The sequence below is a fragment of the Lepidochelys kempii genome, chromosome 11 (assembly GCF_965140265.1).
Source record: "Lepidochelys kempii isolate rLepKem1 chromosome 11, rLepKem1.hap2, whole genome shotgun sequence".
NCBI classification, from domain to species: domain Eukaryota; kingdom Metazoa; phylum Chordata; order Testudines; family Cheloniidae; genus Lepidochelys; species Lepidochelys kempii.
In genome coordinates this window covers 78,599,830-78,625,314 of record NC_133266.1, presented here as the reverse complement: position 1 = coordinate 78,625,314, position 25,485 = coordinate 78,599,830, and the positions used below count along the sequence as shown (strand labels likewise).

The 25,485-nt window shown below is 42.9% G+C and overlaps 2 protein-coding genes across 22 annotated transcripts in view; both read left to right on the top strand.

Annotated features, from left to right (window-relative positions):
* The window catches only part of PCNT (pericentrin), a 230,239-nt gene extending 211,567 nt beyond the window's left edge, over positions 1-18,672 (top strand). For all 6 annotated transcript variants that reach the window (XM_073306956.1, XM_073306954.1, XM_073306953.1 and 3 more), the window contains 7 exons: positions 1,355-1,525; positions 2,550-2,714; positions 9,749-9,987; positions 12,844-12,932; positions 14,422-14,575; positions 16,286-16,413; positions 18,109-18,672. In XM_073306956.1, coding sequence (XP_073163057.1) covers positions 1,355-1,525; positions 2,550-2,714; positions 9,749-9,987; positions 12,844-12,932; positions 14,422-14,575; positions 16,286-16,413; positions 18,109-18,149 — 987 coding nt within the window. In that variant the 3' untranslated portion in view covers positions 18,150-18,672. The remainder of the gene's footprint in view (positions 1-1,354; positions 1,526-2,549; positions 2,715-9,748; positions 9,988-12,843; positions 12,933-14,421; positions 14,576-16,285; positions 16,414-18,108) is intronic.
* A 2,037-nt stretch (positions 18,673-20,709) lies between these two features.
* DIP2A (disco interacting protein 2 homolog A) overlaps positions 20,710-25,485 on the top strand; it is a 248,545-nt gene continuing 243,769 nt past the window's right edge. For all 16 annotated transcript variants that reach the window (XR_012154401.1, XR_012154402.1, XM_073306935.1 and 13 more), the window contains exon 1: positions 20,710-20,939. Coding sequence is in view for 14 of the 16 variants with exons in the window: in XM_073306935.1 (XP_073163036.1) it covers positions 20,843-20,939 (97 nt within the window). In the remaining 2 variants the exon portion in view is untranslated. The remainder of the gene's footprint in view (positions 20,940-25,485) is intronic.

Below are 25,485 nucleotides of genomic sequence, written 5' to 3'. Positions count from 1 at the left end.
CAAAACTGGACACGCTACTCGAGGTGAGACTTAACCAGTGTGAAGTCAAGCAGAACAGTTACCTCCTGTGTCTTCTATAGTAATCCTGTTACTACACTTCATAATGCCATAGCTATACCAATATATCTTTGTTGTGTAAACCAAGCCATATCTTCAGCTGCTGTATATCAGCAAAACTCCATTGTAGTCAGTAGGCTTGATTCTCATATGAAGACGTCTTTATGCCTCTCTCTGTTTAAAGCAGCCTTACAATAGGTATAAATATAATTTATTCCCGTTTTAAGCCTCCTTTATTCCGCCAGGTCATGCTAAAGTGACCTTAGAGTAAATAATAACTGGCTCCAAAATGATCTACAATGACTTACACCAGTTGATGATCTGGCCCAAAGAGTTTAGTTTGCCTAGGGGCACAATTCTCCCTTAGAGATCCATGTTGCATTGATCTCCCCCCTCACTGCACCCCCCAAAAAAGTTTTTTTTGTGTACGAATGACCATAGTAGTGTTATAATGAAGTTCTTTGCCTCTAATTTTCTTGTGGCTTGTTTTTCAAAGAAATAAGGAAGTTGCAATAGTGTACATTTTAAATAAACGGATCTACATAGTTATTTGAATATGCAAAATTCCAGGTACACCACAATGCAGTATATAATTTTAAAAGTCAGTATAAAATTGTTTATTGTGTATATGGCAGCTTTGGCCCATTTTGATTATTGGGTATAGTGTGCGGGTGATGGCCTATGCTATATAAGAGGTAAGACTAGATCTTATAGATCTGGTGGGCCCTTCTGGCCTGAAACTCTGACTCAGTGATTGCTAGACAACAATGTAATACTGTTTTTAAAAAATAACATTGTAAGAGAACAAAGGTATCATTTATAAGCTTTTTCTAATTAATTTTAATACTTCAGTTTTGCTGCGTTTTGTTTTATAGTCATATTTTTATTTTAAGTGCTTGAATAGTAGAGCTAGTGGAAAAATGTGAATTTTTTTAAAACATTTTTACTATTTTTTTTTAAATTTCATTGACACTTTTCACAATAAATACATCTGACAATCTCTGTAACTGGTCGGAACCTTTCAAAAATTCACACAAATTTTGTTTATCTTTTTTCCAGTTTTCTCCTGTCAAATTGTCAAAAAGTTGATCTTTGGATGGTTTCTACCAGCTCTATAAAATGGCTGGTTTAGTGGTTTCTCAACTGTGTTTTTTATAGAGGAGAGCAGCAATTTATGCTTTGCCTCCTTCTACTGTAAAGTTTAAAAATGAAAATTACTGCAGTCTGTTTTATTGCTTGGTGAAGCTATAAATGTTAGTAGAACTCAAATTTGTTTTTCCCCAATTTTTTTAAAAAGAAACCACTGCAAGGTTCAGTTTCTCTGGTAGACTTGTTGCTGAAAGAAAATGGAGAACTTACAAAGTCTGTAACAACACTGACAGAGGAGAAATTAGAATTAAGAGCAGCAATTTGTCAACTTGAGAAGAATCTTCAGCAGCAGCATCATAGGGGAATTGGTAACAGACAGGTATATATTCATTTTTATTTGATTTATATTTTTCTCTTTGCTGTCGCATAGCTGTATACACGGCAGGAGACTGAAGGCAACTACCTGCTGGCCTGATGCTAATAAAATACCAATATTCTAGACCTGCATGGTCCAGTACGTATTGGGGTTTTCTGTTCATCAGATATGCGGTGCCCTTCATTGTTCGAAGTGTGATGGTATATTGATTATTGAGAAATAATGCTATGCATACTGATAAAGCTTAAATCTGCACAAACAGCAGCTCATCTGCCAAGTAACATAGATCACTGTCAGCATGTCACCTTGATACCCTATTCTATGCCCTGCTTTTTTGTTGAACATAGACTCCAAAGGATTTGACCTAGTTACCTGAGAGATTTCCCCACCCTTTGTTGCCATACCCTATTGTGATAGTTACACTTCCATTCCAACCCTGGAAGGGTTAACCAATAGAATGATGCTTGTGAGCACAAGGGACTGATCTTTCACTGGAGCTGGACCTGGAGCAGGGAACTCATTCCCACAAGAGATGAGAGTGACCATATGAGATGAGAATAACTGCTCTCAGAATTAAGTGCAGAACCCACTTTTTCAAATTCATGAGTAATTTCTATGCATGTACATAGCATACAAAAAATATAAGCAAATCAAGCTCTTTCTGCCACATATAGGGTGGGAAGGAAGACTGAGATTAGTATTTCTATTTTTAAACATTTTGGAGTCTCTCTGGTATTAAGGTGAATGGGAGCCATATCAACTAATAAGACTAAGATTTTTAGGCAAGGACTGTCTAATTTTCTTTACTTGTTAACATGGACTGAAGTTCTACTTGAAATTCCCATCCTATCTGGATAACCTCTTGTTGCTGCTGGAAATTTCCAGTATAATTATTCTGGCATTCTAGTTTTTCCTTAAAGTCAATTTACTATTGAATTTGACTTAAAAGATATAACTTTTACATTCCTTTGGAAGTAGTGAAGCTTGATGGTTATTTTATATTCTTTCTTTGAATTTCATTTTTTAGATTCGCTCTACAGATGATGCTTACTCCGTCCAGGGATCAGAAAGGGCTTCCTGGCAGCGAGAAAAAACTATTTTGCAGAATGCTTTGAAACAGGCAGAATCTGAGCTGGCTAAAGCTACTGTTGAAATTGAAAACAAGCCAATTATGGAAACTTCCAACCCAAAGGTAAAATGGATGTTGCAAAATATGATCAGAAATGCACTCTGGAGAGCAGTCAGGTTGCTACACCCACGACCACAGAGAATTTGTACTGTAGTTTACCCATATTTTCATATACCTATGGTACAGATTTGTTGTGAAATAATGTTTGGAAACTGCTTTAAGATTCTCCTCAAAACATGATGAGACACTTATTTTTACTATTATTCATGTCTCAGAATTAACATGTGACACTTTTACAAGATGGAATGATATTTCTTACATATGGTTGAATTGGATGCACAGTGTAATTTTTTCAGGAAAAAACATCTTGAGCCTGACTTTGTAAGATAACAACATAAAAACGGCTATGCAGGGTCAGGCCAGAGGTCCATCTAAGCCAGTATCTGTCTTCCGACAGTGGCCAGTGCCAAGTGCTTCAGAGGGAATGAACAGAACAGGGCAATTATCTTCAGTCCCAGCTTCTGATAGTCAGAGGTTTAGGGAGACACAGAGCATGGGGTTGCGTCCCTGACCATCTTGGCTAATAGCCATTGATAGACCTATCCTCCATGAACTTATCTAATTCTTTTTTTAACCCAGTTGTACTTTTAGGCTTCACAGCTAAATCCTTCACACTGACAATGATTTCCACAAGTAGACTGCACTGCGTGAAGAAGTATTCCCTTTTGTTTGGGGTAAACCTGCTGCCTATTAATTTCATAGGGTGACCCCTGATTCTTGTGTTATGGGAAGGGGTAAATAACACTTCCTTATTCACAGTCTCCACACTATTCATGATTTTATAGACCTCTCTCATAACTGCCGTTAGTCGTCTCTTTTCTAAGCTGAACGGTCCCAGTCTTTTTGATCTGTCTGCATGTGGAATTTATTCCATACCCCTAATCATTTTTGTTGCCCTTCTCTGTATTTTTTTCAAATTCTGATATATCTTTTTTGAGATGGGGGAGACCAGAACTGCTCACTGTATTTAAGGTGTGGACATACCTTGAATATACAAGCATGTTTGCAAGTATCTAATTTATTTATACAAATCCCATGACTTCTTGTTTAAATTAGGTATTTTGGGGCAAATATGGCTATATAGGGTCATAACTGGCCAAATATGTTTGCACATCCTGGTTTAGTTCATGCAACTGTGGCATTTTTGTGCATAAATCTGCCATGCTTAAATGTGTGTATTCCATTGAACACACAGATTTTTCAGGATTAGACTTGTTAAATTTTTTAGCGAGTGTTCCATTCCCCCAGCCAGTGCATCATCATTTCCTATATTTTGTTCTGGAGTACTTTACAGAAATGTTTCTTTAAATAATTGTGACAGAGGGCTTGGAGGGCTGGGTGGCCTAGTGGCTGGAACGCTTGCTTTCCAGCCCCCAGCTTGGTCAAGGTGCCTCAGTCTTTAAGGCTGCAGGGGAGCTAGGAGGAGCCAGGCCCTCCCACTCCATCAGGTCTCAGCTCAGGATTCTTTGGAAGTCAACCCCTGAGTAAGAGACGTACCAGTGGGGAGTCTACATCCACTGTCCTGGGCTACTTCCTACTGTTGTCCCGTCAGTTTGGGGAGTGACCCCTATAATCCAAGTTGCAGTGGTGGCTTGTCTCTAGTAGTGACCCCTCATGGACTCTGGGTGGCATCCTGTTGCGGTACCAGGGCAGCTGTAAGGTATGGCAGGGTCGGAACCTTTTTTCATCCGGTTCTGTCTTAAGCCAGCTGCTCCTAGGCCTCTTCCTCAGTCTCTTCTGGCCAGGGAGATGGTGCTTGTTCCTTGGTGACTGCCTTGGCTGCAGGCTAGTGATCCTTCCCTCAGGTAGGGATGCAGCTAGCTCCTCTTGAGGTAGTCTCCTGTACAAGGATGATCATTTTTGTAACTGTTTTAGTCCTTTCTGTAAACTGAGATATGCAGGAGATTAATGTTGAATAAAATTGTTCGGTGAAAGACTGTGATACTTTGGCATCATTTTAATACTTGATGTGTGGAATTGAGATTTATGTTGTCTGAGCCCTGTTCAGATAGCTAATATCAAAGGTTTAATTGAAGTATGTGTATAGTTTTAACTAGGGCTGTCAATCACACTTAACTCACATGGTTAACTCAAAAAATTAATCATGATTAATCGCACTGTTAAACAATAGAATATCAATTGAAGTGTATTAAATATTTTATATGATTTTCTATATTTTCAAATATATTGATTTCTATTACAACACAGAATACAAAGTGTACAGTGCTCACTTTATGTTGTTTTTTATTACAAATATTTGCACTGTTAAAATGATAAACAAATAGTATTTTTCAGTTCACCTCATACAAGTACTATAGTGCAATCTCTTTATCGTGAAAGTGTAACTTACAAATGAAGAATTTTTTTTATTACATAACTGCACTCAAAATCAAAACAGTGGCAAACTTCAGAGCCTACAAGTCCACTCAGTCCTACTTCTTGTTCAGCCAATTGCTAAGACAAACAAATTTGTTTACATTTATGGGAGATAATGCTGCCTGCTTCTTATTTACAATCTCATCTGAAAGTGAGAACAGGTGTTCACATGGCACTTTTGTAGCTGGCGTTGTGAGGTATTTACATGCCAGATATACTAAACATTCGTATGTCCCTTCATGCTTTGGCCATCATTCCAAAGGCAGTAAGACTGAGTGGGTCTTCGCAAACGGGTGCAACTCTTGAACCAGCACCCCATGTGGTACCAGTGCCACAGTCTGCCCCAAATAGGGCAGACTTACCAGAGCCAGCCTCCAGAGAGCCTGAGGATCAGGAGGACCCGGTCCCACGGGCCTCATCATCCTCTTCACCGGATGAGGCAGTGGCTGGCACCTCCGCCACCACACTCCCTTTGATGGACAATAGGGCGCACCAGGACCTTCTTAGGAGGGTGGCGCAAAACTAACCCCTCCAGGCTGAGGAGGTGTCAGAAGACTCAAACCCAATGGTGGACATTCTTGCCCAGGAGGGTACCTCTAGGTTAGCCTTGCCCCTTACAAGACCATACAAAACACCACAAAGGTGCTATGGCAGACCACCTTTTTACCCACTCTCAGCCTGGAACATTAGTGGTGGATGCGGCGAACCACAAAGAGTGGCAGAGTCAACGAGGTCCCGTTCCAAAGTCACGGGACGCTAAGAAGCTGGACCTTTTTGGCCGTAAAGTCAGCTCGACCGGGGGCTCCAGCTTCGCGTTGCTAATCAGCAAGCGGTCTCCATCGCAGACGCTTTTCACCTCACATGGATGAGTCACGTGCTCTATGCATTCCTGCCCTGCCCTCTCATACACAGAGTCCTTCTCAAGGTCCGCCAGGACAGAGCTTCGTTGATCCTCATAGTGCCGGCGTGGCCCCACCAGCGCAGGTTCAATACGTTGTTAAGCGTATTGGTCGACAGACCAGTAACCCTTCCCTTATGCCCAGACCTTATCACTCAGGACTACTGCAAGTTCCAGCACCCCAACCTGGAGTCCCTCCACCTCACGGCGTGGAAACTCCATGGTTGAACCCGTTGGACCTCCAGTGTTCGGACTCAGTGAGAGAAGTTCTCCTGGGAGGTAGGAAACCTTCCACCCGAGCCACATATCTGGCAAAGTGGAAGCGGTTTTCTATTTGGTCCCTGCAGAAGGATATCCCACCACAGCAAGCACCAATTCCCCTTGTTTTGGACTACTTACTGGACCTGAAACAACAAAGGCTGGCAATATCATCTATAAAAGTGCACCTGTCTGCCTCCTCAGCCTCGCACCAGGGGCAACGGGTAGATCAGTCTTTGGAAACCCCATGGTGGGCTGATTCCTCAAGGGCTTGGACAGGCTTTACCCCCATGTGCGGCAGCCCGTTCCCTAGTGGGACTTCAACTAGTCTTGTCCAGGCTCATGGGCCCTCCATTTGAGCCCAAGGCCATCTGCCCTCTCTCCTGCCTCTCTTGGAAGGTTGCCTTTCTGGTGCCTATAACATCAGCCAGAAAGGTGTCTTAGCTCAAAGAGCTTACCTCCAAGCCCCCCATACTGTCTTTTACAAAGACAAGGTTCAGCTGCATCCTCACCCTGCGTTTCTACCCAAGATGATCTCCCAGTTTCATGTGAATCAGCACATATTTTTACCGGTCTTCTTCCCTAAGCCTCATGCCACTGACAGAGAGTGGATGCTCCATTCCCTGGACATCAGTTGTGCCCTAGCCTTCTACATTGAATGCACAAAACAATTTTGTAAGTCTCCACAGCTCCTTAGTGCAATCGCCGAAAGGATGAGAAGGCTTCCCATCTCATCCCAGCGCATTTTGTCGTGGATCACATCCTGCATTAGAACATGCTATGACCTGGCCAACGTTCCGCCCCTGCCATTGACGGCGCACTCCACGAAAGCTTAGGCTTCATCCGCAGCTTTCCTTGCACACGTCCCTGTTCGAGACATATGCAAGACGGCAACATGGTCTTCCATCCACACCTTCACGTCACAGTATGGCATCACCCACCAAACAAGCGATGACACAGCATTCGGCAGGGCAGTCCTACAATCAGCTGAACTCCGACCCCTCCTCCAAAGAAACTGCTTGGGAGTCACATATTGGAATGGACATGAGCAAGCGCTCGAAGAAGAAAAACTGTTACCTACCTCTCGTAACTGTTGTTCTTCGAGATGCGTTGCTCATGTCCATTCCAATAAGTGTGTACGCATGATTGTCGAAAGGATTTTCCCCTAGCGGTTCACGTTGGGTAGACTGTGAAGCACCCTGGAATGGCGCCCTCATATAGTGGCGGTGTATATAGGACACTGCCGACCCGCCGCCTGCTCAGTCCCTTCTTGCCAGAAGACTCCGACAGAGGGGAGGCAGGTGGGATTTGGAATGGACATGAGCAAAACATCTTGAAGAACAACAGTTACGAGAAGTAGGTAACCGGTTTTTCAACTTGCATGATAAAGAGATTGCACTACAGTACTTGTATTAGGTAAATTGAAAAATACTATTTATTTTGTTTTTTACAGTGCAAGTATTTGTAATCAAAGATAAATATAAAGTGAGCACTTTACACTTCGTATTCTGTGTTGTAATTGAAATCAATATATTTGAAAATGTAGAAAACATCCAAAAATATTTAAATAAATGGTATTCTGTTATTGTTTAATAGCGTGAGTGATTGCGATTAATTTTTTAATCGCTTGACAGCCCTAGTTTTAACTAAATTTGTTACTTCATGCATTCCAGGCGGATTTTCAGGGAAGAGGCTGTTATGCTTGTTTGCTCTGTCTAAAGTAACTGTAACCAAAGATTAGAGAGGGGGAAAAAACCCTAGTTTTTTCCCATTTTTGTATTTTGTGCCTTCCATAGCACAGTGTTTAAAGTTAGTCCACTGTTTTCTCTTTAGAGCCAGTCAGTTTCCCCTGTTGTTTGGCTCTTTCACATGTAACATGGGAAGAAAAATCTTTAAAAACATTGTTAAACAATAGAAATTGGCTGGGGTAATATTTAAACTACTTAATATGCTTTTTGAAATTCACTAGATTTCAAATTGGTGGTATCCGTTTAAATCATATTCTAGAAAAACTAAACAGGTAGGTTTTACTTTACTTCATGAACATAGTTATCCTCTGCATAGATCTAATCTTAAATTTGAATCGAAGCATATATTTAATTAAAAAAGACAGAACCTCTTGAGTAGGAGTCAGAGAGTAGATGAAGTATATACCCATTGTTAGCAATGGACTCCATTTATTTTAACGCAATTTGAGACAGTTACTGCATCGAGACCCTTGACTTCTGGGGAAACCCAGGCTGCAGTTTTAAGTGGATACCCATAAAGAAGGTTAAAAAAGAAAAATCATCCTATTCCGAATTCGATTTGAATTCTCTTTGTTCATGATAAATATGATCGTACTTACTGTAACAAAAGCCAAGATCTCTGCATCTCATATTTGTCAGGATATTAGGTAATTTTCATTAAATATAGAATTATTTTGCTGCTATATAAACTGCATTTATAGTTTACACTTTTGGAATCTTACAAGTTTTCAATTTTTAGGAAAAGCTTTTCAGTCACCTTTCAAAAGATGGTTAGTGATAGTTAGATAACATGTTGTTCACAAGGCCGTTCAAAAATACTCTTCCGCATATGTCTTCAATAAGAAAAGTTACTCTTTTTGCCAAGTCATTTAAGATACAAATTCCTCTGTAACTCTCAGGCTTCTCTGTGGTCTAAAAGCTGTCTGAGGGAGACACAAGCCTCTTGTCTGTCACAAGAACTTACCAACCATCCGTGAATATTATGTATTCAGTGCATACTTTCCTTTGAACTTCAGAAGCATCTATTAACCCCTTTGTGACAATTTTATTGTGATCAAGTTAGATTAACATTGAATCCAACATGCATGCTCATTCACATTAACTAGTTAACACAAATCCCGTTCTAGAAGATAAACAGTGAAACCATTTTCCCAGTGTCGGGTGTGAATACAGTGTTCAGAAGCTCACAAATATTAAGACAATTGGATTGTCCAAAATCAAATGCCTGTAAAGTTAGTTACATGAGGCCTTGTCCATGCTAGCAAATAGCTGCTGTTGTAGCTGCCCTCATGTCAGCAATGTTGGAAGCACTAATGCAGATGTCTTCTGGCAGCTGTTCTTAGAACCTTACTTGACAGGTCAAGTAACCCTGCAAAAATTCCTTGGTGTAGACAAGGCCTCATAGACAGATAGAGGTATAGCAGCCTTACAGACCTTCATGTAAGACTTCCATGCTGCCAGTATCACAAACACTGTTAATTTTCAGTAAATGGTCCATATTAGCAGGAGCTTCAGTAATGCAAACTTTAATTGGAAGTTTCATTTTCAAAAACATTATCCAATTTCTTAAAAGTTTTAGAAGCAGTTCTTATTATATGGCCTTCCGCACAATTTTCCAAAGTAAAATCGCTTTAGCTAGCTTTTGTCAAGCCACGGAAAACAGGTTGTGGGAGAACTTGTGGGAGTAAACAGATCTGGCTATACGATGAGTGTACAGGTGTCCTTAATTAAATTTCAATGACTTGGGTTTTTTTCAGTTGCAGAAATTATACAGGAAGTATCTGCGAGCAGAGAGTTTTAGAAAGGCTCTCGTTTATCAGAAGAAATACCTTCTTCTGCTTCTGGGTGGATTCCAGGATTGTGAGCAAGCAACGCTGTCGCTGATAGCTCGTATGGGAGTCTATCCTTCGCCTGCAGACCTGCAGGTCTCTGAATCACGTTCCCGTCCTTTTACCAAGTTCAGATCTGCGGTGAGAGTGGTCATTGCAGTATCAAGGTAAAAACAAACTCATAAAATAATTTTCCTATGTTTTCCTTGTAAATGTTACAGCATCCACAATACGTTCCCCAGATTTTTCATTTTTAGAACTGCTTAGCTGTAATTCCCTTACTCTGGACTGAAAGATTTGTTCAACAGTTATTTCAAAGTGTTACTTAGCCAATAATTGTGTGTTTAACTAATATGGCATGTTCAAGGCCAATGTGTTTCATATGTGCCTTATTAGAATACCTTAAAATATTGCTTCCTGAAAGCTGCATCTGTCTATTTTTATACTGCACCCAACCCCATAGTATCTGGTATCTGTATTCACATGTAGCACCTGTGAAGGAATGACCCATTCAGGCAATGTCCCCTCTGTCTGGGCTTACTGGGTGTATCCTAACCCATAGGAGACTATTGTATCACCAGTCATTGGCCTGAAGTATTAATCCTTCCATCTGACCTCATTCATGCTTCATCAGCGATGAGTACATTCCTCTGAGTTCTGCCAACAAGTCTACTTTTCATCCGTCACGAAGCTTGTCACATTGATTTATCCACAAAGGATCAATCTGTAATAAGCAGATAATTTCAAAATGAAAAACCCAGCTCCCTATTGGTTGGAGGTCATTGAAATATAACTTTTTAAATTTAACAATAATTTTGTTCTAAATGTAACAGGTGGTTCCTCCTGAGTCTTTTTCCCTCACTTGGTAAAAGTGTGATTGGTTGAGGTTAATAATTGCTGATGTACTTTGTTATACCTGAGAGAGAAGCTTTCATGGCAACAGCAGCAGGATGACATGCAGGAGCAGGAAGCCAGTGACCAATCCTGTGGAGCATGAGGAGCTGCCCCAGGGCTCCCTACAGCCCCCAAAGGCTGCAGTATAGTGGAGGGCATCCTCCAAAATCATGCATTCATAAGGGGTACGGAGGAAAGGTGCCACAAACCTTCTGCCCACGCTGAGCAGGGAGGGAGAAAGGGAAGGATCTGCTTTGCTCAGAGACAAAACAAAGGGAAAGCAGGAACTGTTGAGGGGATTGGATGGTGTTTTTAGGGTGTTATAATTGCATTACCCTATTTGTTCCTTTTCTTACTGCCACATGAACAGTCTTTTGGGACTGGGTTTCTGTTACCAGGGACTTGCCTTTGCATATTGTATGTCACCAAACGTGACTTTTGTAAACATTTTAGACAGACACACACACAAAGGAGGAAGGGAGAAAATGTCAAATACATTAAAATGAAAAAGTAAATTAAGATTTCACTATAAGAAGCTTGTTTATGCTTTTGTTCCTTTTGTCTCCTCCTGCCCCGGTATAGAATCTTGAAAACCTTTGCGTGAAAGTCTCCTAATGGCATCTTATGTCTTCATAGGGAATATGTTAAGATAGGTTCTCATCCTGTTCCTTAGTATTACACCTTTCTTGTTTGTGTTCACTGCATTCTGTTACAACTGGCAGAGGGGGTGAAACTTGATAGGGTTTTTTTAATTGGGATAACTGTCGTTTCATAGAATCGTAGAATATCAGGGTTGGAAGAGACCTCAGGAGGTCATCTAGTCCAGCCCCCTGCTCAAAGCAGGACCAATCCCCAACTAAATCATCCCGACCAGGGCTTTGTCAAGTCTGACTTTAAAAACCTCTAAGGAAGGAGATTCCACCACCTCCCTCGGTAATCCATTCCAGTGCTTCACCACCTTCCTAGTGGAAAAGTTTTTCCTAATATCCAACCTAAACCTCCCCCACTGCAACATGAAATCCCACCTCGTTCTTCTCTTCTGCAGACTAAATAATCTCAGTTCCCTCAGCCTTTTCTCATAAATCATGTGCTCCAGCCCCCTAATCATTTTTGTTGCCCTCCGCTGGACTCTTTCCAATTTTTCCACATTTTTCTTGTAGTGTGGGGCCCAAAACTGGACACGGTACTCTGGATGAGGCCTCAAAGAGGGGAAATAGAGGGGAATGATCATGTCCCTCAGTCTGCTGGCAATGCTCCTACTTATACAGCCCAAAATGCTGTTAGCCTTTTTGGCAACAAGGCACACTGTTGACTCATATCCAGCTTCTCGTCCCCTGTAACCCCTAGGTCCTTTTCTGCAGAACTGCTGCCTAGCCACTTGGTCCCTAGTCTGTAGCAGGGCATGGGATTCTTCCGTCCTAACTGCAGGACTCTGCACTTGTCCTTGTTGAACCTCATCAGATTTCTTTTGGCCCAGTCCTCTAATTTGTCTAGGTCCCTCTGTATCCTATCCCTACCCTCCAGCGTATCTACCACTCCTCCCAGTTTAGTGTCATCTGCAAACTTGCTGAGGGTGCAGCCCATGCCATCCTCCAGATCATTAATGAAGATCTTGAACAAAACCAGCCCGAGGACCGAGCCTTGGGGCACTCTGCTTGATACTGGCTGCCAGCTAGACATGGAGCCATTGATCACTATCTGTTGAGCCCGATGATCTAGCCAGCTTTCTATCCACCTTATGGTCCATTCATCCAGCCCGCATGTCTTTAACTTGGTGGCAAGAACACTGTGGGAGACTATCAAAAGCTTTGCTAAAGTCAAGGGATGACATGTTTCTCTCAACTTGGTGCAATGTAGGGAGAAGCTCTGCTTTAAAACCAGTTTATAAATTCTGAATTTTCTTGTTTGACTCCATCAGCCGTTTAATAAATATCCGAAGGGCAGTTAGCACAGTAAACTATTTGATAAGCCTATGCCCAGGAGACTTAAATTGGATATCTTTGTGCTCCCAGTTCCTTTCTGGGGTTGTTATTTATATTGTTTAATATGTTTGTTTAATATTTCAACTAAGTGAATTTTTGTTTTTCTGCTGTTTTTAATCCGTATACAAACTTTACATTGTTTGCAAGGTTAAAGTTTTTGGTGAAAAAATGGCATAAAGTAAACAGAAAAGGGGCACAGGGAGAAAACATTTCTCACAGTATCGGACATAACCCAGGTGAGGATTTCTTTTGAACAAATAATTGTGGTTTATTAACATTTCTTTGCAATAGTACGTGTCTTTCTTAAGTAGTAACTAACAGACTTTAGTAGTGAAATGGTTTGATATTTTATCACAAAAAGCCATTACAACATCAGTTCCCCCAACTTAACGGTTGAGATCCCACTCACCATAGTTGGGGAATTCAGGATTTATCATTCCAGCAGCTAATTGTTTCTCCTTGTGTAAGGGCACAGGCAGTGAGAATGAAAGGCATTTAAAGCTGAACAAAGGAAATTATCTTTCATACCATGCACAGACACCCTGTGGGTGGAACTCATTGCCGCAAGATATCAGTAAGGCAGAGACTGGACGTGCACACAGATAACAGTTGTTACTGTGTAAATATTAAAAATAAAAAACAAAAGTTTTTGAATGACATGAGCTAGTTAATAGAGATTGGGAAAGGTCTTTCCCTGCTGGTAGGTGATTCCATAACTGCTTTCTGTGGGATTTCTTGAACTTTCCTCTAAAACAGCTGTTACTGACCACTATTAGAGATCAGATCCATTCTGGCAATTATGTTCCCATGCCTAATCTTATAGATGTGTTATGAGAACCACAGATTTTAATACATGGACTTGTGTATATAATATCTCAGATGTCATTTTTCATTAATTCATTGTTTTTAATAAAAAATTAGACTGCATATTGAACTAAATACAGATTTAACCAACAAAAAATATATAGTGCATTTTCCAGTTCCCGATGTACGTGGGACATTACTTTTCATTCTTTATACTATTTTTAACTTATATCACTTTTATACCTCAACAAATATCTTTCAAGCTTTGTATTTCTCATTAAGGTCTAGGTACCTCCCAAATTTTAATCTTTTTAAAAAAATAAACATGACTAATTTTGTTACCTCAATGCAAAACAACATCTCGGCAGTTTCCTTAAAAGCCAATTTTTGTGATTTGTTTTTCATGGTCAAATGGATCCGACTGACTGACTGAAATTTCTTGGACTCCTGTCTCCTCTCCCTCATCAAAAAAAAAAAAAAAGTGTGGATGTCTGTGTTGCTCGCTATCTATAGCATTATATCCATACGGTAGATACAGAGGAGAACAAGCATGAGATTTTAGAATTGATTGAAAGAAATATTTGGGATTAAAGGCTTGAAAATAGGAACAGGGAATGAAAGTGCCTCTGGTGTTATAATAAAATAGTCATGAAAAATGACTGTAGAAGACACAAGGTAGCTTTCAACACTGTGCGTGTGCATGATTTGTCAGAGAGTTGTATGTGTGGAGTGGTTATATTACTACAAACGTTAAAATGTTGGCCTTTTCAAATACTGTCAAAAACAATTGTTCAAAATACGGACTCAGCCTTTGACTTTAAAACCAAAATAAAAGTTGTTTTGCTATCATTCACTAGTTTTGTTACATATTGTGGCTCTTTGTGCATAATTTCATGGTTGACTATTACTTGTTTAATACAGTTTCTGGTGCTAGAACAGAAGTTTTAAGGCAGCAGCAGTTCCCAAGTGTTAATGTAAACTCCCCTCCTACCCGAGATATTGGATCGTGCCACAGAACCAGTTCTGCTAGATTTGTGAGCCACTCACCGAAATCCTCTTACTGGTTACATAACAGGTACCTAGTGTATAACATAATGTATTGTATTTGTTCTGCCAGATAGTAATCTTTCATAAGAATATAACCTATTGTTGGGAGATTAGGTGAACAAGAATGGAAATTTGATTCTTTACATTTATTAAATGTATTACATTTGTCTCATGATGCTGAACATAGTTGTATTTCCAATTTGTTTTGAATGGTTTTAAACACAGTATGTGCTTGATTTCTTGGTATGAGATATTTTGCTTAATGAAATCTAATGATGTTATTTTGACAAAACAAAGTACTTCTAATGTTTGTGTTCATGATCCCTCCCTACAGAGGCAATTTTTCATTATTTGTGTCTCACAAATTGAAGTTTATTAGCATGTCGTCACAGAAGCAAGTTCAATAATCTTGTTGAAAGGCATGTGTTAGTTGAGATGGCTATGCCACAATGTTATGATGCTTCATTAGTAACAAACACCTGCAGGCTTCAGGTGTGTGTGTATATGGGGAAGTGCAAGGGGGGGAGGGCGTGCTCACCTCCAACTTAGCAGTTTTTTTCAATATTAGGGAGCAGTGGCCAAATCCCAGTGTCCCAAAGGGGGTCTTAGATACCAAGGGAGAGATTCTGCGCTGTACCCCTAAGAGGCACATCACAGAATTTGCAGCACTCCAACTCTGCTCTCCCCACCACTTCTCAGAGCAAAAGGGGGGGAGGGATAGCTCAGTGGTTTGAGCATTGGCCTGCTAAACCCAGGGTTGTGAGTTCAATCCTTGAGGAGGCCATTTAGGGATCTGGGGCAAAAATTGGGGATTGGTCCTGCTTTGAGCAGGGGGTTGGGCTAGATGACCTCCTGAGGTCCCTTCCAACCCTGATATTCTATGATTCTATGATTTAGCACCTGAGCTGCCTTCTACAGCCATTTCCTGCCAACTGCTTCCACTAGGCGGCTACCTCTTAGGGCTTTTCACTACCAGGGAGATCCATGCTGCTGCAATTGATGCAGTAGGTGTCAATTTAGTGGGTCTAGTGAAGACCCGCTAAGTCAACGGCAGAGCGCTCTCCGGTCGACTCTGGTACTTCAGCTCCCCCAGAAGAGTAAGGTAAGTCCACGGGAGAGTGTTTCCCGTTAACGCAGCGCAGAGAAGACACTGCAGTAGGTCGATCTAAGTTATTCACGTAGCTGGAGGAGTGTAACTTAGGTCAGCTTACCCTGGTAGTGTAGACAAGGCCTTAGATATCAGCAGGGTTGAGACTCCTAGGTTTCCAGCCCTTAACAAGGATATTACTTTCTTTCACACTCCATTCCAAATATTACACCACGCATCCTCATTCATCACATTGTTACACAGAATGGGGCTGAGAGGTACAGCAACAGTTTTTGAAATTTCAGTTTCCTTTGCACTGAATTATTAACTACATGAGGACATTTAGGCTGGCCTTAGCTGTGTGTATATTGCAGTGCGGTGTAGCCATGTTGGTGCCAGGCTATTAGAGAGAGAGAGTGGGTGAGGTAATATCTCATTGGACCAACTTCTGTTGATGAAACAGACAAGCTTTCAAGCTACACAGAGTTCTTCTTTAGCACCTGAAGAAGAGCTCTGTGTAGTTTGAAAACTTGTCACTTTCTCCAACAGAAGTTGATCAGTAAAAGATACCGCTTCACTCACCTTCTCTGCGTGTATATTGTGAGCTTTACAAAGGAAGAAGCTTAATTTTTCTTTTTTTTTCTTTTTAAGATTACATCCATCCACAAGTTCAGCTTCGGAGAAGTCACTAGTGTCTACTCAAGACCCCGAACGGTCATTAACTGAATACATCCATCGCTTAGAGGTTATCCAGCAGAGATTAGGAGGTGCACAAACAGGTAAAATGAACATCATCATCCCTCAGACTTTTCTAAAGTCTCGTCTTCTTTTTTCAAAAGCCTGCTACATATTGTTCTTAATAGTCACAAAATGTGAAGAACATTTTAAAAAGAAACAACTTTGCATTTGTCATGGTGGGAGGGGAGATTAAAATGTGCATCTTTGAAGTGAAGTTTTGCTGCTTTCACGGATTGTATCTTAAAAGATTCAAAGCATGACACTTCGACAAATGATTTCTTAACTGGAGCTGTTCAAAGATAAAAGTTCTTCTTTTCTGTCATCTTATACTGTCAGACATTAAGCATGTAAGAGGAGGGTTTAAATTGAAGTTGCTTCATTCCCACTAGCTCTCTAAAAAGCTATACAGATAGTTGGGTAGGGAATGGAATAGTCGAATGTGCTTAAGAATTCTAAAATTTTTTCCATCTAGATTCAGGACAAAAAGTCAATCCTGAAAATATTCATGAATGGAAACTTTTTTTTTGGTTCAGTTTTCTATTTCAACCATTTTTCTTTTTAACCTCAGTCTAAATAGCTTAAATTTCTAAACAAAAAGTTATTTTGAATTGGAAAACCCAGGACTTGCTATCATGTAATTCACCAGTTATTAGAAGCTAAATAATGTCACTCTGTGTTTGATATTAACTGTATATAATGGTTCCTAACTTTAGTGATGTGGTCATTTTAATATCAGCTTCTAATTCCGAGTTTTGCAAAGCACTTTCAGGAGGCTGATTAAGATGAAAAAAAACTATTATACTTGAAGGTGATGTATTTTATATATTGAGGGTGAAATCCTGGCCTCATTGAAGTCAATGGAAGTTTGACATTGACTTCAGTTGGGCCAGGATTTCAACCAGAGCTTGTTGCCATGAATTTGAAAAAACTGTGGTTTTCATAATTATTGAAACTCCTGGTAGCAGAATAGGTAATCCAGATATCATAGAATCATAGAATATCAGGGTTGGAAGGGACCTCAGAAGGTCATCTAGTCCAACTCCCTGCTCAAAGCAGGACCAATCCCCAATTTTTGCCCCAGATCCCTAAATGGCCCCCTCAAGGATTGAACTCACAATCCTGGGTTTAGCAAGCCAATGCTCAAACCACTGAGCTATCCCTACCCCATATGTTGTGATAGAAACTTGATAGCACCTCACAGAATCAAATATTTTGTTTAACAGTTTACTACCGAACCTTGGCAAAATCAGTGACATTTTTCAGAAAAGTGGCTATCATTGGAAGAAGGCTCAGAAATGCTGCTTTAATTATTAATCACACTTTTAGTTTATGTGGGAAATAGTTTGAAAAGGTCACAGCAAAATCTCTCAATGTTGTGAATAAAATGGTTTCTAGTTTCCAGTAAACTTTAACATGTACACTTCAGCCCAGAGAGATCACACTTCGTTGCTGATAAAAGGTATCAGATTAGGACCAGACAGTCAAGCTCATTGCTGCTTGTGAAAGGAACCTAGTCTTGAATCCAGGTCTCCAGGTTAGTAGGCCATTTAGTCCCTTGTATGTATTGTTCCTAAGTGGATTGTGGAAGAGATCACCTCTTTCAACAAAGCCAACATGAAATTCATAGTGGTAAGCAAACATCACCACAGAAAGTAATGCACAACTGTACTGTGACAATTGGTAATGTAAATACTAGTATGTTGCCAGTATTCATTGGTTGTTTTATTTAAATTTAGGAAACACTCCAGGACCACCTCACCAGAGAAACATAAAGTGATCAGAGCATTTCTCAGACCTGTGACCGAAAACTCCAGGTTGCTACTTGCTTCTGAAGTGGATGCTTTTGTATTCTCGTGTATCCGAGTACTAGGAAATCCAACACTTATGTGCAGTTGAATAAAGGGGTTTGAGTCTATGCAACGTTTTTGCATCAGATTTTTATGTAATCGGTTTATTAAATTTTAGTACATTTACACTTTGAGAGGAAGTCTCTATTCACTCACAATGTTTTACACACTTACGTGGAATAACTGTTAACCGTAACAGCTTAAGTGTGCCTGCAGCATTGTATTGGAAGCCACAAAGTGTCTTTTTTATGTTTATTTTTCTAAAGTGTATAGCCGGATTCCTTGTAAAAAGTTATTAAAATGACATTTTATTAGCGAATTCTTACTATGTATTGGTTTTGGTTCCTACACTGTGTATCTAATTGCTGCTCTTACTGTAAAGCTGCTCAAGATTTTCATGTGCAAGTAAGGTCATTAATATCGACTAAACAGTTACATATGCATCAGTAAGAAGCACTCATGTATAAATCTTGTGATTATATTCTGAAAATTTTGGATTGACATGTTGGGGTTTCAAACATTGAAAGTAACTCCTGTCCTGATCCTCTCACCAACCACCACTACTATGTGAAGCCATCATCTTCTGAGTTCCACGTGGAATAGAGATTGGCTGTTTGAGTGAGTTAGTTTAGAAGCTTCTGTCCTGCCTATCCTTGCTGTGGGAAAGGATGGAGGTATGATATCAAATGCAGGGGAATGCGGTGGACATAATATACCTGGGCTTTAGCAAGGCTTTTGAGACAGTCCTACATGACATTCTGATGATTAAACTGGAGAAATGCTGGCTTGCCGGAACTACCATTATTAAGTGGATACATAATTGGTTAAACTGCAAAAAATGAATAATTATTAATGGAATTATGTCAGATTGGAGGGAGAGCTCAAGTGGGGCTCCACAGGGATCTGTTCTGGGTCTGGCGTTTAACATCTTTATTAATGTTATATAGAGATGAAATTCGCAGATGACACAAAGCTGCAGGAGCAGGGTGGGTGGGTGTTTACAAACACTTTGGAGCATAGAGCTAAGAGTCAGAGGGATCTTGATAAATTGGAGAAGTGGGCTGTAGATGATAAAATGAAGAAAAACCAAATGCAAAAATACAGAATGGGGAATAACTGGCTTGGCAGTAGTACTGCTGAGAAGGATCTGGGAGTTGTGGTGTCAGCAGTGTCCACAAAAAAAGCAAATGCAGTTTTAGGTTGTGTTAACAGAGGCATAGCATGCAAGTCACTGGAGGTGATCGTAACCCCTCTACTCGGTGGTGGTTAGGCTTCCACTGGAGTACTGTTTCCAGTTTTGGTCACCAATGCACAGGAAGGATGTAGAGAAACTGGAAAGGATCCAGAAGAGGCAAGCAACAAAGGTGATCAAAGGGATGGAATGCAAGCCATATGAGCAAAGGCTGAAGGAACTGGGTATGTTTAGTTTAGAAAAGAGGAGATTAAAGGGGGGGGACATGATAGCAGTCTTCAAATACTTGAAAGTCTGCCAAAAAGAAGATAGAGAAAAGTTCTCTTGCCACAGAGGGCAGGACAAGAGGCAATGGGTTCAAATTAAGCAAAACAGATTTATATTAAATCTCAGGAAGAACTTCCTAACTGAACAGTAGGACCATGGAACAGACTGCCTAGGGAGATCATCAGGGAAGCTCCTTCACTGGAGGCTTTCAAAAGGAGGCTGGATTGCCATCTGTCTTGGAAGGTTTAGACCACTGTTTCTCACTCGTTCCAGACTACTATACCGCTTTCAGGAGTCCGATTTGCCTTGCATGCCCCCAAGTTTCACTTCACTTACAAACTACTTGCTTACAAAATCAGACACAAAAATACGAAAGTGTCACAGCGTACTGTTACTGAAAAACTGCTTACTGTCTCATTTTGCCGTATCCATATTGCACTTGCATTTCAGTGGGGGGTATATGGAGCCCCCTAGAGCAAGTCAGTGTATGAAATTTTGAGTTTGAACTGCTTTCGCTGCTGGTTGTCACGTAGCCTCTTGTACCACTGGGCACGTCTCTAGCTGAGCTGACGCCTCCCCTGGGAGATCCCCGCGGGCTCCAGGCACCCCTGGGTGAGACCCCTGGTTCAGGCGCAGCTGCCCCTTAGGCTGCCTCCTCCCGATGGGTTACAGTATCCCGGTCACCGTCTGCATGCGGCCCCCGAAGCGTGGGGCTGCGCTGCAAGCGGGGCCGCCGGGGCCGGCGCGGCCCTCAGCCCTCCTGCAGCCCCGGGCTGCTCCGGCGGGGAGGCCGCGCCCCCAGCACCACCCCGGGGCGGGGCTCACTGCGGCTCGACGGCTTCCGGCCCCGCGCCGGGAGACTACACTTCCCGGCACCCTCTCCGCTCCCTGCCGCCGGCGTAGCCGCGGTCCAGGCGCGGGGCAGCCTGGGAGATGTAGTCCGCCCGCCCCGCCCGGCTCAGGGCCCGAGCCCCGCCCCTTTCCTTCCCGGAGCCCCGCCCCCGGCTCGCGGCCCCGCCCCCTGCGCAGTGCACGCGTCGGTGGCTGCGGCAGGGGCCGCGCGGCGCGGGGCGGGGAGTGGCCGGCGCGGCGCCTGTCTGGGCCGGGGGCTGCCCTGAGGCGGCGGCGGCGGCGGCGGCGGGCGGGGGCTCGCGCCAGCCGGACATGGCCGCGGAGCGCGGGGGCTGCTGCCTGGAGGCGGTGCCGCTGCCGCCCGAGGTGCGCGAGAGCCTGGCCGAGCTGGAGCTGGAGCTGTCGGAAGGTGAGAGGCGGCGGCGGCGGCGGCGGCGGCCGGGGGGGGGTAGTGCGAGCCCGGGGGGGGGGGTAGTGCGAGCCCGGGGGGGGCCCGGCTCCTTTGGGCGGCTGCGCTCGGGCCCGCAGAGCTGCCGCGCGGTCCCCGCCCCGGCCCGCAGCAGCGCGGCGCCTCCCGCTGGCTCCCCGCGGTGCGGGGGCCGCCGCCGCCCCAGGCCTCGCGCGGGGCCCGGGTGCTGAGGAGAGCCCGGGGGAGCCCGCAGCGCTCGCCGGACCCGTTCCTGCCTTCGTGACTCCCGCGCGCCCCCCGGCCCGGCCCGGCCCCCTTTCTCCGCCCGCGCAGGAGGAGATCCGCCTCGGTCCCTTCCCGACCCCGGTTTCGGGCGGTTTCTGCCGTCTACACGGCGACGCTTCGCGCAGCGCTCCGCAGCCGGGTGCCGCGCCCCGCGCCCCGCGCCCGCCCGGCGCTGGGCCCGGTTCTGCCTCGCAGCGCTCCGCAGCGCCGGCCCGGTGTCGGACCTTTTACGCCGTTTTCTTATGTCCAGTTCTTTTGACTTTAAACGGGCCAGGGACTCTCCGCCGGCTCTGGGTGGCCTGAGGCGAGGGACTCTCCCTGCGCCGCGCCGCGCCGCGCCCTGGGAGAGCCGGGTCCCAGGCGAGGCGCGTCGCGCCGAAACGCCGCTCCCGCTTCGCCCCCGGCGAGCCCCCCTGGGATTCTGCTCAGGGGCTCCAGCGTCGTCTTCTGGACCAGGCTTTAGCTAATAGGCGTCTCACAGATTTGAAGCCGCTTCCCCCCCCTCCCCCCCTCACTCGACTCTTGGTGCGGGAAGGGGGAAAGACCCTCTTCTCTCCCCCACTCCCAGGGAGGGAGTGATGTCTCTGCCCTGCTCTTCCTATCAAAGCTGCTTGCTGAAAAATGCTCCACCTCCTGACTGCTGTGCAGTGTGTGTGGGGGGCGGTGGTGGCTCTCAGTTGCCCGGCAGTTAGGAGGGGGTGTGTATATGAGAAGGAGGGGTTCTGTTCTGCCCTACCCCCTCTCTCGGGCCCTTCACCATGAATTGCCTCAGGTGCTGCCGTTTTCCAGAGCAGCACCAGCCCCTGTGAGTTGCACAGCTGGGTTTCTGAGCAAGTATCAGCTGGAATGATCATTTTCCTTCTGCTAAGCCTTGATGTAGTTAGGAGCAACAGCAGAGGTTCTGGAGTGATCTGCTTGCTGGAGACTTGGGAAGAGAACACTGCGTCAGTTTATTTTTGGAAGGTTTTTTTTATAACTATAATAAGTTGGAAGACTGAGTAGAAGTAGGGATCCTGGTGTCTTGGGCCAAGAAGGCGTTCCAGTTTTTCTGGAGTGTTTATAGCTTTAAAAGGTTTTTTGTCTCCACACCTGTTCAGCTAAGAAGTGTTAAAAGTATAGGTTTCAGAGTGAAGCAGAGAGCCTTGCTGTTTTTACAAGAGGAAGTAGTGTAACCTCTCAACTTGAACTGAATGCATTGTGCATTCTTTTAAATTGCCATTAGAACGTTTGGTAAAATTGTAATTCTTTTAATTTTGCATGTGTTTTTGTTATCTTCTTTGTGATATGAGTCACCCCTCTGCTCAAAGCCATGTCTACGCTAGGGTTTTTGATCCACTGGTGGAATAGTATAGAATTGGTATAGTTGCACAGGGGCCAACCTATAGTATAGACATGGTGCACTGGGGTAAGCATGACTGCAAGGTGATGGATAAGCTACACTGGGTATTGGAGTAGCTACGTTGGTGGCAGAACTTCAATCTGGAGTCGGCCTAGGACTTCGGAGACCTGGGTTCAGTTTTTGGCTCTGCCACAGATTTCCTGTGTGACCTTAGGCAAGTCATTTGATCTTTCTGTGCCTCGTTTCACCATCTGTAAAATGGATATAATACTTCCTTTCTTATAGCCTTTATTTTGTCTGTTTAGATTGAAAGCTCGTAAGGGCAGGAAGGGTCTGTATTATATATTTCTATAGCATCTAGTACAATTGGGCTCTGATACCAATTGGGGTATCTGTGTGCTACTGCAGTGGTTCTCAAACCTTTTTTTTGCGGACCACGTGAAAATTGCTGACTATCTCAGTGGACCGCTTAATGATCTTTCCAAATGTTGTTTGTACCATTAGCTAACTATTGTAAAGCGCTTTGGATAAAAAGCGCTATATAAAAAAACCTTAATAATAATAAATGTATTTTTGTTCTACAAATAAAAGCACACAACTCATATTTTAATATCAGTAGTCTTACCTTTCTAATGTGATGGATGTGCCCCCTCTCCCCTGCTGCGGCAGCCCCTGAGCTGGGGCTGGGGAGGATGGCTGTCTCTCCCTGGCAGCCGCACCCTGGAGCTGGGGAAAGTTGCCTCTTTCTCTGTCTGCTGCAGCCCTGCACGAGATGGGTGGCCCTTCATTCTTTTGTGTGGCTGCCAAGGTGCACACCTAAGAGGGAATTATCCATGACCCACCTCAATGGAGTGGTCCGCAGAGCACAGTTTGAGAACCTCTGTGCTACTGTAGTACAAATAATTACTATCAGCAATCTCTTAACTTATTTCTCCTTCAAACTCAGCTATGGTGAGACATTGATTTTAACTTGTCTAAAATTGATACAGTTTTCTTGTTTTACACCTCTGTAGTTGTGAAGACTTTCATTGTGATTGGTGTTTGTGGAAAATGTCTGGTTATCAGCTCCTGCTTTTACTGAGCGTAGATGTCACATTCACTATCCTGTTGAATGTTGATGATTTGGAGATCTGTTGTATGCTGTGGGGCAATATGACAGCAGTACAGTCATAAACATTACATGTTGTGTAAGTGCATTTAACTGAGAATTGTCAGTTAGCCACAATTTTTTATACAACGTATTCCAGTATAGCAGGTACAGTAGAACCTCAGAGTTAGACACCTCGGGAATGGAGGTTGTTCGTAACTCTGAAATGTTCGTAACTCTGAGCAAAGCATAATTCAGGCTCCAAATCATAGAATATTAGGGTTGGAAGGTACCTCGGGAGGTCATCTAGTCCAATCCCCTGCTCAAAGCAGGTTAATCCCCAAGTAAATCAGATCCAGCAGCTGATACTCCAGGCCTGGATTCAACAGCTGCTGTGCTCCCTACTCAGCCCTGGTTTGCAAGCTTGTCCCTCTCCTGGAAGGTAGGGGTGTGTGTGTGTGTGTGTGTGTGTAAACAGCTTGTCCCCCTCCTGGTGCGGGGAGGGGGAATGGGGGGTGAAAGCTGCGCAGACCCCTGCTCTGCTGGCTCTGGCTGCCTGGGGCTGGTAGTCCCAGCATCTTGCTGTAAGTGGTTGCCCTGGGGATGGGGTGGGGACGGGCAGCCCAGATGTACGACAGGCACATTACAGTGCTTGCTTTTAAAAAAAAATCTCTGCTGCTGCCTGGTTGGTTACTGCCAGGTCCCTGTGGTGCCCGGTTGACTGGTCAGTCTGTAACTCTGGTGTTCGTATCTTTGAGGTTCTACTGTATGAATATGGTCTGAAAATGCTCTTTTACTCTTTTTGCAGTACTTTCATCGTTGGAAAGATGCTGAACCTAAGCAGTTTAATGTAACACTAAGTTAACATCTGCTTTTCATTTATTAAGAATAGCTAGGCTTGGCAAAATTCAATTTTTATTTTATCATTTCGATGGACAATGTGGTGTTTCTTTCTAAGTATTTTAAAATGTTTATTGATTTTAAATATTAAGTTGCCCAAAGTTATGAGTTTTAAGCATTATTTTTATTTTTATCAATTTAAATTTTCACAGTTGTGGGAAATTAGAGAGGGCGTCAGACGATAATTTAATGACAGTAGACGTGAGATTCAAAAAGTTAAAGCTCCATAACGTTTAAACCACAAATTGTCAACTTCACATATCACAACATACAAAGAAAGTATCCTTAAATCAAACTCTTAAGTTCTCAAGCAGCATTTTTCTTTTTCCTTATCTGGTCATTTCAATTCTCATCAATGGAACAGTTTCTTTATCTGTGTGTGTTTATGGTGAAATCAACATTTACTGATAAAAACCGAATCCTTCAAACCTTCATAATAGTTGTCAGTAGTTTCTTGAATACATATGCAGTTAACTCCTACAGCCTCGTCTGGTTTACGTACATCATAATTGACACTTGTAAAAATTAATTCTAAAATGGATTTCATAAGAAAGAGACACTCAGTGGTTGGTTGAATATGGAATATTTGGTTCATTTTTTAAAATAGAAAAGCCTGCACTTTGTAGATGTTTCAATATTATTTGAATTGTGACCATTGTACTGACAGCATGAGAACAGTGATTAGAGATGGAAGTACAGGGCACGCTTATACAAAATGAGGTAACACATTTGTAGTCAAATTATTTAATTTTGCTTACATAACCTACTAAGCTGGTATGCTTGATTTTGTAGCTGCACTTACTAAATGAGTATTACAAAGTGGAGCTGTGTTGGCTTCTGTTCTGAAATACCTAACAAAAATAGGACAGTGACTGTTAAAATTGAGTCCTCTTATATTACGTACCACTTAACATTTAAAAAGTCACAAATAGGAA